General features: G+C 41.6%; 1 protein-coding gene across 1 annotated transcript in view; it reads left to right on the top strand.

Annotated features, from left to right (window-relative positions):
- LOC139407969 (dystrophin-like protein 1) overlaps positions 1–14,215 on the top strand; it is a 257,732-nt gene that overhangs the window by 146,712 nt on the left and 96,805 nt on the right. The window contains exon 7 of the mRNA XM_071151829.1: positions 12,371–12,555. Within this exon, the coding sequence (XP_071007930.1) occupies positions 12,371–12,555 (185 nt within the window). The remainder of the gene's footprint in view (positions 1–12,370; positions 12,556–14,215) is intronic.

Here is a 14,215-nt window from a genome sequence, read left to right as displayed (position 1 = left end):
CACCCAAATATTTGTACACTTTAACTTGCTCTATAGTATGTCCAGCCAATGGAGCAATTACATGATTTGTAATATGCCTGGCATTTGAAAATACCATGCATTTTGTTTTACCCGAATTTAGAATCAACTTTAAATCATACAGATTCTGTTGTATGATGTTACAAAGCCCACAGCATCCCCATGTGCCACCCTCCTATACCCTCCTACCAGTGTTAATTTTGACTATTTTTTTGATTGTCTAGTCTTAGTAAATTTGATTAAAATGTAATTAAGTATTAGTCACATTTTTGTCAATTGAATAATGATTTAGTCTAGTTATTACCAAAATGACAAACAGTGGGCATTTGAGTCAAATAAATGCCCTTTCATTTTAGTCAAATAAATGCCCTTTCATTTTTGTCACATTTTAGTCACATCACATTTATATTGCCTCATTAACATATAGTAAACATTAATCACTGACTTCCATGTGCACAAACATACTTACCTTGTCCTGCCAACATATTTTTCTGCATAATTAACATTACATACAAAGCAAACATACACTCAGAAGCAGAGCGAGACACACACACACAGACGGAGCCAGAGAGAAAGAGAGAGGTAGAGATCAAATACAAATCTTATAATCAGCTATTAAAGACTACCCACTGGATTCTCCAATCACATTGAATGAACTACAGGACAAAATATAAACCCTCCAACCCAAAAAGGCCTGTGGTGTTAATGGTATCCTAAATGAAAGGATAAAATATACAGACCCCAAATTCCAAACTGGCTATACTTAAACTCTTTAACATCATCCATCCTTAGCACTGGCATCTTCCCAAATATTTGGAACCAAGGACAGATCACCCCAATCCATAAAAGTGGAGATAAATTTGACCCCAATAACCACCGTGGGATATGCGTCAACAGCAACCTTGGGAAAATTCTCTGCGTTAACATTAACAGCAGACTCGTACATTTCCTCAGTGAAAACAATGTACTGAGCAAATGTCAAATTGGCTTTTAACCAAATTCACCCTGCACACCCTAATTGATAAACTAACAAACCAAAACAAAGGTAAAGTCTTCTCATGCTTTGTTGATTTCAAAAAAGCTTTCAACTCAATTTGTCATGAGGGTCTGCTATTCAAATTAATGGAAAGTGGTGTTGGGGGAGAAACATAAGACATTATAAATTCCATGTACACAAACAAAACAAAAATGTTTGTGTACCCACTCCCTTCAACATATATATCAATGAATTGGCGAGCGCACTAGAACAGTCTGCAGCATCCGGCCTCACCCTACCAGAATCTGAAATGCCTACTGTTTGCTGATGATCTGGTGCTTCTGTCTACAACCAGGGAGGGCCTACAGCAGCACCTAGATCTTCTGCACAGATTCTGTCAGACCTGGCCCGATTCCAGTAAATCTCAGTAAGACAAAAATAATGGTGTTCCAAGAGTAAATAAAAAATTATACCTACCTTGGCCTAAACATCAGCACCACAGGTAACTCCCACAAAGCTGTGAACAATCTGAGAGACAAGGCAAGAAGGAAGAAGAAGGGCCTGCTAACAATACTTGAATCAGTTATAGAACCCATTGCCCTTTATGGTTGTGAGGTCTGGGGTCCGCTCACCAACCAAGAATTCACAAAATGGGACAAACACCACATTGAGACTCTGCATGCAGAATTATGCAAAAATATCCCATGTGTACAACATAAAACACCAAATAATGCATGCAGAGCAGATTTAGGCCAATACCCGCTATTTAACAAAATCCAGAAAAGAGACGTTAAATTCTACAACCACCTAAAAGAAGTGATTCCCAAACCTTCCATAACAAAGCCATCACCTACAGAGAACCTGGAGTAGAGCCCCCTAAACAAGCTCGTCCTGGGGCTCTGTTCACAAACAGACCACACAGAGCTCCAGGGCAGCAACACAATTAGGCCCAACCAAATCATGAGAAAACAAAAAGACAATTAATTGACAAATTGGAAAATAATTTACAAAAAAAGTGGTCCTGGTCCAAGTGCTCAAGTCTGAATCACTGAATCACTAGAATAGATAAAGTTATTTACACAGTCATATACAGTGGGGCAAAAAAGTATTTAGTCAGCCACCAATTGTGCAAGTTCTCCCACTTAAAAAGATGAGAGGCCTGTAATTTTCATCATAGGTACACTTCAAATATGACAGACAAAATGAGAAAAAAAATCCAGAAAATCACATTGTAGGATTTTTAATGAGTTTATTTGCAAATTATGGTGGAAAATAAGTATTTGGTCACCTACAAACAAGCAAGATTTCTGGCTCTCACAGACCTGTAACTTCTTCTTTAAGAGGCTCCTCTGTCCTCCACTCGTTACCTGTATTAATGGCACCTGTTTGAACTTGTTATCAGTATAAAAGACACCTGTCCACAACCTCAAACAGTCACACTCCAAACTCCACTATGGCCAAGACCAAAGAGCTGGATAGGGGGGTACTCCCTCCTGCTGTTTTCTGAAGTCCACGATCATCTCCTTTGTTTTGTTGACGTTGAGTGTGAGGTTATTTTCCTGACACCACACTCTGAGGGCCCTCACCTCCTCCCTGTAGGCCGTCTCGTCATTTTTGGTGATCAAGCCTACCACTGTAGTGTTGTCTGCAAACTCATGCTGTTTGGGTGGCCACATTTAAAATACCCAAATGCGGGACAACAGGATGATTTTGCGGGACAGTGAAGCCTAAATTATTACCTTTTTTTTCGTTAATCACCACCTTAGAAAAAGTGCCATCCATTTCGTTGTGCTAGGCTTTGAAACAAAGACCATATTTTTAACTCACTTTCAACCTCTTCTTTCTTCAAATTGATCAATCATAGTGAGGTGGGTTTTAAAAGCACATACTCTTTTGATTGATTTTATATATTAGACCATTTCTTTTAAATACATACAGCGCCTTGCAAAAGTATTTATCCCCTTTTTTCCCTATTTTGTTGCATTACAACCTGTAATTTAAATGTATTTTTATTTGTATTTCATGTAATGGACATAGACAAAATAGTCCAAATTGGTGAAGTGAAATGAAAAAAATAACTTGTTTCAAAAAATGAAAAAAATAATAATAAATGTAAAAGTGGTGAGTGCATATGTATTCACCCCCTTTGCTATGAAACCATTAAATAAGATCTGGTGCAACCAATTACCTTCAGAAGTCACATAATTAGTTAAATAAAGTCCACCTGTGTGCAATATACAGTTGAAGTCGGAAGTTTACATACACTTGTTTTTCAACCACTACACACGTTTCTTGTTAACAAACTATAGTTTTGGAAAGTTGGTTAGGACATCTACTTTGTGCATGACAAAAGTCATTTTTCCAACAATTGTTTACAGACAGATTATTTCACTTATAATTCACTGTATCACAATTCCAGTGGGTCAGAAGTTTACATACACTAAGTTGACTGTCTTTAAACAGCTTGGAAAATTCCAGAAAATGATGTCAGGACATTAGAAGCTTCTGATAGGCTAATTGACATCATTTGAGTCAATTGGAGGTGGACCTGAAGATGTATTTCAAGGCCTACCTTCAAACTCAGTGCCTCTTTGCTTGACATCATGGGGAAATTGTAGTCCTCCACAAGTCTGGTTCATCCTTGAGAGCAACTTCCGAACGCCTGAAGGTACCACGTTCATCTGTACAAACAATAGTACCCAAGTATAAACACCATGGGACCACGCAGCAGTCATACCGCTCAGTAAGGAGACGCGTTCTGTCTCCTAGAGATGAACATGCTTTGGTGCGAAAAGTGCACATCAATCCCAGAACAACAACAAAGGACCTTGTGAAGATGCTGGAGGAAACAGGAACAAAAGTATCTATATTCACAGTAAAACTAGTCCTATATCGACATAACCTGAAAGGCCACTCAGCAAGGAAGAAGCCACTGCTCAAAACGGCCATTAAAAAAACAGACTACGGTTTGCCAAAATGTCCATTCCAAAATGGACATTCATTCCAAAATGGAAAGAATATGGCACCACAACAAACCTGCGAACAGAGGGCCGCACACCAAAACTCACAGACCAGGCAAGGAGGGCATTAATCTGAGAGGCAACAAAGAGACCAAAGATAACCCTGATGGAGCTGCAAAGCTCCAGAGCGGAGATTGGAGTATCTGTCCATAGGACCACTTTAAGCTGTGCACTCCACAGAGCTGGTCTTTACAGAGGAGTGGACAGAAAAAAAGCCATTGCTTAAAGAAAAGTATATGGGAGACTCCCCAAACATATGGAAACAGGTACTCTGGTCAGATCAGACTAAAATTGAGCTTTTTGTCCATCAAGAAAAACGTTATGTCTGGCGTAAATCCAGCACCTCTCATCACCCTGAGAACACCATCTCCACAGTGAAGTATGGTGGTGGCAGCATCATCCTTTGGGGTTGTTTTTCATCGGCAGGGACTGAGAAAATGGGTTCTTGCTGTGAGATGTTACCCCTCTCTTCCATCAAGGCACCAGCAAGTTCCCAGACATTTCTGGGGGGAATGGCCCTAGTCCTCACCATCCAATCCAGCAGGGATTGAGATCCGGGCTCTTCGCTGGCCATGTCAAAACACTGACATTCCTGTCTTGCAGGAAATCACGCAGAGAACGAGCAGTTTGGCTGGTGGCATTGTCACACTGGAGGCTCATGTCAGGATGAGCCTGCAGGAAGGGTACCACATGAGGGAGGAGGATGTCTTCTCAGTAACGCACAGCATTGAGATTGCCTGCAATGACAACAAGCTCAGACCGATGATGCTGTGACACACCGCCCCAGACCATGAAGGACCCTCCACATCCAAATCGATCCCGCTCCAGAGTACAGGACTCTGTGTAACGCTCATTCCTTCGACGATAAACGTGAATCCGGCCATCACCCCTGGTGAGACAAAAACGCAACTCGTCAGTGAAGAGCACTTTTTTCCAGTCCTGTCTGGTCTAGCGACGGTGGGTTTGTGCCATAGGTGACGTTGTTGCCGGTGACATCTGGTGAGGACCTGCCTTACAACAGGCCTACAAGCCCTCAGTCCAGCCTCTCTCAACCTATTGTGGACAGTCTGAGCACTGATGGAGGGATTGTGCATTCCTGGTGTAACTCGGGCAGTTGTTGTTGCCATCCTGTACCTGTCCCGCAGGTGTGATGTTCGGATGTACCGATCCTGGGCAGGTGTTGTTACACGTGGTCTGTCACTACGAGGACAATCAGCTGTCCGTCCTGTAGGGTTGTCTTAGGCATCTCACAGTATGGACATTGCAATTTATTGCCCTGGCCACATCTGCAGTCCTCATGACTCCTTGCATCATGCCTAAGGCACGTTCACACAGATAAGCAGGGACCCTGGGCATCTTTCTTTTGGTGTTTTTCAGAGTCAGTAGAAAGGCCTCTTTAGTGTCCTACATTTTCCTGACTGTGACCTTAATTTCCTACCGTCTGTAAGCTGTTCGTGTCTTAGCGACCGTTCCACAGGTGCATGTTCATTAATTGTTTATGGTTCATTGAACAAGCATGGGAAACAGTGTTTAAACCCTTTACAATGAAGGTCTGTGATGTTATTTGAATTATCTTTGAAAGACAGGGTCCTGAAAAAGGGACGTTTCTTTTTTTGCTGAGTTTATAAGACATGTCTATGTCCTGGAAAGTTGGATATTACGTAGAATGTAATTCTAGTCACATTAGCGCATCTTTGCAACAACCGTCCCAGTATAGGGACACCGATCCCTCAGTTTCACTTTGGAACCGATCAAGACGGACTCTGTTTTTCAAGGTGAAGAGACAACTTATTGTCATATGGCCATTTACTCACATTCAGAAGTTCAGCACAGAGGCCTTCCTCAACTACATTTTTGTCTTTGTGGGAAACCAACAGTGCATAATAATCTGCATAGAGGAAAAGTTCACATGTACAGGCAGATTTCAGATAATGTATATACAATAGAAAGAAAAGTGGAACCAGCACAGTCCCTTGGGGTACCCCGCAGTTCAATATTTTGGGTTTAGATAGGGTCCCATCCACATTTACGATCTGTGGTCTTCCTTGCAATTAACTGCTAACCCATTTTACTGCTACGTTGTTAAAGCCCATGGCTCTTAGTTTGTTTAACAGAATCTCATGATCCACGCCTTTTGGAGATCTAACAAAATTTCCCTACGTCTACTTCCTTCCTTATTTGGTCAGTTAGATATTGTAGGCAAGTGTCGGTGGAATGGGATTTCCTAAAGACAGATTGGCGCTCATGTTAGGAAATATAACTGTCAATCTGTTCGGACATGATCTTTTCCGTGACCGTCGATAAAACACACAGGATTGAGACAGGCCGATAGTTTCCATGATCTAACTTATTAAAATGTTTATATAAAGGAATGACCCTTGAAAGTTTTAGTTCACTGGGAAAACACCCCAGTGCAATAGACATGTTTATAATGTGAGTTACACAGGGGGTGATAAATTGCGCAGAATCCCTTATAAATCTGTCGGGAATGTTGTTAAGGCCAATTGCAAGTTCTTTCAGCTTATTTAGCACAGTTGACTCAGACACCTTTTCAAACGAAAAAGCATCTACTTGAATCCCCTGCTGTGAGTAAAACTGCTGGACATGACTCTCCCCATAGCAACGTGACTGACAAGGTAACTTGCTAACTAATGTATTAGCTATAGTTGTCAAAAAAAGCTATTCAGATTGTCTACAACTATGATCTTGTCTGATGTAATCTTGTCTAATCTAAGACTTCGAGCTCTGGTCTTTAATCTGTTACTGTATCCTAACAGCTTCAGACAGTTCCATAATTTACTCGGATTGTTCCTATTTTCAACTATTTGTCATTAAAATAATCTTTCTTGGCCTTCTGTATCATCATGTTGACCTCATTTCTTAATTTCTTATAGTCTATAAATATACAACCTGCCTTGGATTTCCTAAACTCCAGAAAGTGTTCATTTCTACACTTAATTACCTTTATAATGTTATAGTTTTTCCATGGATCTGTTCTTTGCTTAATTCAACAACAACAACAAATCTGGAACCTGCTTATCTAAAGCATCTAAAAACAATGATTTAAAATTGCCCCAGGCATTTTCCACCTCATTGCATTTCAATACAGCAGACCAGTCCAATTTGATCAAACAATTAACAAAAATATCTGCTCTATTATTCTTTATAGACCTAAATTATGTAATGATCACTGAGCCCATAGTGTAAACCCCAGAAATCAGCTGGTATGAGGAAAAACAGATTACAAAAATTCTGAAGAGCTTTAAAAGTAGCATGGCCCTGTTAGAGAATATTTGTATTAAAATCACCAGTAACAACAACCTCTGATTTACCTAAATCTGTACAGTTGAAGCAAGTCTTCTCCAACAATTCATAAAACTTGTATTGGTCTGTAACAGCTTCCGTCTATAATGGGTCTGCATTTTGGTGATAAAATGTCCAACCACACAGCTTCAAACTCATCATGGTTTAAATCCGATCTAAAGTTGAACCCAATATCTGATCTTACATAAATACAAACTCCCCCGCCTTTGCGATTGCAGTCTCTTCACAATTTTCAACTTCAATCTCAGCGTTATTTATCGAACCATCTAACCTTGTTTCGGTAAAGCAAAGCACTCCCATCTTACAGTTACTGGAGAATAGGCGAATTTCCTCAATCTTGGGAAGAAGACTTCTAACGTTGAGATGAGGGATGTGTAGTCCTCTCGTCCTCTCCTCATCTGTTGGAAGTGTCAGCTGAAATTGTTCACTTGAGATGAGTGTTGACTCCATGCAGTCCAATCCCAGCCGTGAAGCTCCACCCAGGGTTCGTGCCGGCATCAAACTAGCGTTTTGCCTTTCCAATCCCCTGCCCCTATCCCCGGGCCTTTCCATGTTCATTTGGCACAACAGACTGTCTCGACTGGGGCCTCCTTCGCGATCCTCTCCTGGTCTCCCCACTGCACTCGGACAGAAGATGGAAGCAGGAGGATTAGGTTGGTTGTCATGATCAAGGTCTGAAAGATCTCTATTCGTTATGCATACCTGAAAGAGGGTCATTGCTCCTTCCCTTCTAACCCTGTCTATTATATCATGCTGCTGCTCCAATGGATTTATCGCTAGAACACGGGCTGGGGCACTGATAAACATCTCTGGACAGTAACGGGCATAGAGTAATTATGAGATTTCCACCATCTATTTGGCATTTACCCCTGACCTTAACCCCCTTTTGGAGGGACTGTGCCAGTTGAAATATACAAAGTTATTTAGTGCCAATCTGGTCTTCTAGCCTGATCTTCTGATTAAAACGTATACTTTCTCAAAAGGACATCGACTCGATGTACAAAAAGTGCCAGTATCTATAAACGTTAATATAAAACAGTAAATTAAAAACTAAGTGTTTGATGTGATTTTAGATTGCATTTGCATTGATGTCAGAGTGGTTAGAGGTACAATAGAGCCCAGAGTACCAGACCATTGGTGACAGGTACTACCAATGCAAGACCAGAGTGCGTAAGAGGAGATTACCGTGGCTCAACGGTCACATGGAATTTTACTGCAGTCAGAGCTCATGACTTCTGGTGTGGCAGTGGTCTTCGCAACAGCCCTAGTACAGGCAAGAGGAATTGAGTCAATAAATTGTTTGGTATCCCTTTTCCTTTCTTTCTGTGTCCCCAAATGTTTGCATATAGGCTACTGGTAATGTTACCAGGGCCACGATCAATTGCAAAACGTTCTCGAACGTTGCAGATATAATTCCTCGTATTATCATCATTTGTTCTATTATTTTTCTCTCTGCATTGTTGGGAAGGGCCCGTAAGTAAGCATTTACACTGTTAGTCTACACCTGTTGTTTACGAAGCATGTGACAAATAACATTTGATTTGATAGAAATTCCATGAATAGAACTGACATTATTCCTTATTCAACATGTCATAGAGGCATGTTTGTTCTATATAGCATATGTCTATCTGAATGTTCCAGCACTACCAGCATTATGACCAGGAATACGACTTTCCCGAATCAAATCCTTTGTTCGCACCCCCCAGGGCAATTGAACTGATTCCAGAGGCTGGCCCAAAACACCGCCGGTGGAGGAGAGGTACTCGGAGGGGTCTTCTAGTCTGACTTAGGAGGCGCGCACACCACCCACCGCTTCCGAGTATATTACTTGCTGATGTTCAGTCTCTGGATAATAAAGTTGACTAGCTTAGGGCGAGGATTTCTTTCCAGAGAGACATTAGGGATTGTAACATACTCTGTTTCACAGAAACATGGCTCCCTTGGAATATACTGTCTGAGTCCGTCCAGCCAGTTGGGTTCTCAGTTCATGATGCAGACAGGAATAAATATCTCTCCGGGAAGAAGAAGGGTGGGGTGTATGTTTCATGATTAACGACTCATGGTGTGATTGTGAAAACATGCAAGAACTCAAGTCGTTTTGTTCACCCGACCTAGAATACCTCACAATAAAATGCTGACCTTATATCTTCCATGAGAATTCTCTTCAGTTATTGTCACAGAGGTGTATATCCACCTCAAGCTGATACCACTGGAAACCAGATATCCTGAGGCCGGGTTCATTGTAGCTAGGGATTTTAACAAAACAAATTTGATGAAAAGGCTGCCGAAGTTCTATCAACACATTGACTGTAGTACTCATGCTGCTAAAACACTCAACCACTACTACTCCAACTTCTGGGATGCCTAGAAGGCCCTCCCCTGCCCTCGTCTCAGCAAATCTGAACACAACTCCATTTTGCTCCTCCCTTCCTATAGGTTTCGCCCACTTTGAAGATAACACAGCACCACCGACATGGGCCGCTACCAAGGACTGTGGGCTCTCCTTCTCCGTGGCCACCATAAGAAAGACATTTAAGCGATTTAACCCTCGCAAAGGCTGCCGGCCAAGATGACATCCCTAGATGCATGCACAGATCAGCTGGCCTATGTGTGTTACGGACATATTCAATCTCTCCCTATCCCAGTCTGCTGTCCCCACATGCTTTAAGATGGCCATTGTTCCTGTTCCCAATAAAGCAAAGGTAACTGAACTAAATGACTATCGCCCCATAGCACTCACTTCTGTCATCATGAAGTTCTTTGAGAGAATAGTCAAGGATCATATCACCTCTACCTTACCTGTCACCCTAGACCCACTTCAATCTGCTTACCACCCCAATAGATCCACAGACGATGCAATCGCCATCTCCCTGCACACTGCCCTATCCCATCTGGACAAGAGGAATACCTATGTAAGAATGCTGTTCATTGAATATAGCTCAGCATTCAGCAACATAGTACCCTCCAAGCTCATCATTAAGCTCGAGGCCCTGGGTCTGAACCCCGCCCTGTGCAACTGGATCCTGGACTTCCTGACGGGCCACTCCCAGGTAGTGAGGGTAGGAAACTACATCTCCACTTCGATGATCCTCAACACTGGGGCCCCACAAGGGTGCATGCTCATCCCCCTCCTCTACTCCCTGTTCACCCATGACTGTGTGGCCACGCACGCCTCCAACTCATCAAGTTTGCAGACGACACAACAGTAGTAGGGTTGATTACCAATAATGACAAGACAGCCTACAGGGAGGAGGTGAGGGCTCTGGGAATGTGGTGCCAGGAAAATAACCACTCACTCAATGTCAACAAAACAAAGGAGATGATTGTGGACTTCAGGAAACAGCAGATGGAGCAACCCCCTATCCACATCGGCGGGACCGCAGTGGAGATGGTGGAAAGCTTCAAGTTCCTCGGCGTACACATCATTGACAAACTGAAATGGTCCACCCACACAGACAGTGTAGTGAAGATGGCGCAAGAGCCTCAGGAGACTTAAGAAATTTAGCTTGGCACCTAAAACCCTCACAAACTTTTACAGATGCACAATTGAGAGCCTCCTGTCGGCCTGTATCACCGCCTGGTACGGCAACTGCACCACCCACAACCACAGGGCTCTCCAGAGGTCGGTGCGGTTTGCCCAACGCATCCCCGGGGGGAAACTTATCTGCCCTCCAGGACACCTACAGCACCCAATGTCTGTTCACCCCACTATCATCCAGAAGGCGAGGCCAGTACTGGTGCATCAAAGCTGGTACCAGGAGACTAAAAAACAGCTCCTCTAGCACACTAGGACATTAGAGGCTGCTGCCTATGTACATAGATTTGAAATTACTGGCCACTTTAATAAATGGAACACTAGTCACTTTAATAATGTTTACATATTTTGCATTACTCATCTCCATATGTATATACTGTATTCTATTATATTCTATTATACTGTATCTTAGTCTATGCCGCTCTGACATTGCTTGTCCATATATCTGTACATTCCTTTACTTAGATTTGTGTATTGGTTTTATGTTGTGAAATTGTTAGATAATTTATGACTTGTTAGATATTACTGCACTGTCGGAGCTAGAAACGCAAGCATTTTGCTACACCTGCAATAACATCTGCTAAGCACGTGTATGTGACCAATACAATTTGATTTGAATATAAAATATGGCATTCCAATGCACAGTAGAACATGGCGCTGGTATTATGGGTCATATCTTTTGAATGGTAAGGGCTAGAATCAAGCTGTTTTCTCTGAGGAAAATTGGAAGACTTGGCTACCTTGGCTACAGAACTTGGCTATGAAATGCAGTGAGGAAAGTGGGAGGGTTGAGCGAGATTACAATTTCAAATGACAGCCTACTTTTCTATACTCAAGGGAGAGAAAAACATAAATAGACTGTTGTTTTACTATTAAACTCAATTCTGCTCATTTTGTAAAGCTGCGCGTCTGTCCTGCTAATGTTAAGTGTGCTCATCACTAAAAAGCTTTCAATCTCTCCCAAAAACTCTTGTCCAGTCCACTTGGTAGTCAGGATTTAGTCACAGAGATAGTTGTCTCATCTCATTTTAGTCAACTGAAATAAAAAATATTTTTTGTTTAGTTATAGTTTTGTCTGGGTCTATTTATTCCGTTATAGTCTCGTCAATTACCACTGAAAAATAAGTGTTAAAATGTTTCTCACAATTTTTGTTGACGGAATTAACACTGACACACACAAACACACATGTGAGCTGATCCCCTGTTCTCTGTCTGTTCCACTGGTATAAACCACACCAGTCTCTGAGCTCTGCCAGTGGGATTATCTGGAGAGTTAATTGTGAGCTGGAAGAACAGGAGAGCCACAGGAGAACACCATAATGAAGAACATCTCATCCTGCTACTCTTCTTTTGTCCTCCCTCATCTTTTGGTGTAGAAACTTTCTTTCCAACAACAAAGTCTATTATTCCATTGACCCTCCTTCTATGGCAACTATTTAACATGGCGTGGTGATGAGGCATTTCTTTAATAATGTGTTGATGTGTTTGTTCTTACAGCCCGTGAGTTAACAGGAGCGGAGAAGTCGGTGGTTGCTGTGGAAACAGACATTGATGCTGAGGAGGCTCCCTTACCATTACCGGACAGTACGGTCGAGGAGTTTAACCGCGGGGTCACTGACCTGGACGGAGTGTACGCTACTGCCAAGACTGACCACACACACCTCAACAACCTCGACAAGAAGGTATGATGGCTGTATGTATGTGTTTTGGGGGTGTGGTTCGGGTATGTTTGGTGGGAAGAAAGGGGACAGGGTTGCAGCCCAAGAAGGCTAAAAGTATATTTGCATGCATATACTTACTAAGTCCTGGAATGAGAGAACACAGTAATGGATGGTCATTATTGCTTGTACCACTGAAATACAATACCATTCATCTATCTACTGTATAGATTGCTTAGTCCAGGTAACACAATACCATTGGTCCATCTATAGATTGCTTCGACCAGGGAAATGCAATATCTCGTGGCCTGTGTAATAATGGCTTGAGGTAGCGGAAAACAATAATGTGTGGCCTATGTATAGGTTGTTATGTAGGGTGATACATACTGCTTTTGTGAGACAGGGAGAAAACACACACACACACACACACACACACACACACACTGCATTGAGTTATATCGGGTGATATTGCTATTCTTGGATCGAAGACAATAAAATATTGTTACCAAGACTGCTTGGACAGTGTGAAGGCATGCTTGTGTGTTCTATCTAGAGACCACTATATGGGGTGGCATGACTCGTTTGTGGCTCTATCTATAGCTTTATCCCTCTGACTGGACTGGAGAGTGATATATTGTGCGCTGTCTTTTTCTGTCTGTTTTTACCAGAATATTTAGTATGAATTTAGCATGAAGTTAAAATGTTTTTACCCCTTAGGTAACACTTAGTTAGTTAACCTAATTAGCCACGCTAATTTCTGCCTTATCAGAAGTTTAGGTAGCGCTTCATAATAACTCCTCATAATGAAGCATTTATAATGGATTAGTAAGTCATTTTTTCATAATTTATTCATTGTTACGCCCACATTTGTAAATATTAGTAACCTAGTTATTCACACATTTATAAACAACTTTTAAAGTATTTAATAATGATTCATGAGATGTTTAATATAGGTCCGTATAATCCATTGGGTATTTTTTTTGTAATTTTTGTGTGGCCTCATCTAAAGTGTTGGCTATTTACTTTTTTTACTGTTTTGAGTGACCAGTGTAATTTCTCACAAAAAGATGGACATGCCATTGGTAAACATTCCAGCAGTACCTGATCCTCCTTAAGGTCTCGAAATAGCCCCTAGAATATAACTGTTAGGGTGACAATATTACCACCACACCGGCGGTCACGAGTCATGGCCGCAGTCAAATTCCATGTGACCATTTAGTCATGGTAACTAGGCTTCTCCAAAACTACGCACTGATGCTGCTGATGGTCAATAGTAGCCTACCAAACTTGCTAACTGCCAATCACTAATGGCCTGGTACTTATCAAATCACATTTTATTAGTCACATACACATATTTATGTGACACATTTTTGGCCTGGTAATTAGCAATTGTCCCTCTAATCGCTCTGACATCAACGCAAATCCATTAGAAAATCAATGAGCTCATGTTGTGCAAAATGTTGTGCAAAATGTCTATAAGCTATGCAATTACGTGAGAAAACAGAGTTTTCATGGCCTCTATTAAAAAGATGATGATCCCATCAGCTTTCTATAGGCTAGGCCTACTATATTTATTTCTCAACTTTCCTAATATTAATCACATTGCTCCACTTTACAACAGGAGTATAGCCTACCTGGCTGTTATGAAAATGAACCACAGGAAAAACGTCCTATTTTAGTGCTA

Source organism: Oncorhynchus clarkii, chromosome 4 (genome assembly GCF_045791955.1).
Source record: "Oncorhynchus clarkii lewisi isolate Uvic-CL-2024 chromosome 4, UVic_Ocla_1.0, whole genome shotgun sequence".
NCBI lineage: Eukaryota > Metazoa > Chordata > Actinopteri > Salmoniformes > Salmonidae > Oncorhynchus > Oncorhynchus clarkii.
This window is presented reverse-complemented; position numbering and strand designations above follow the sequence as displayed.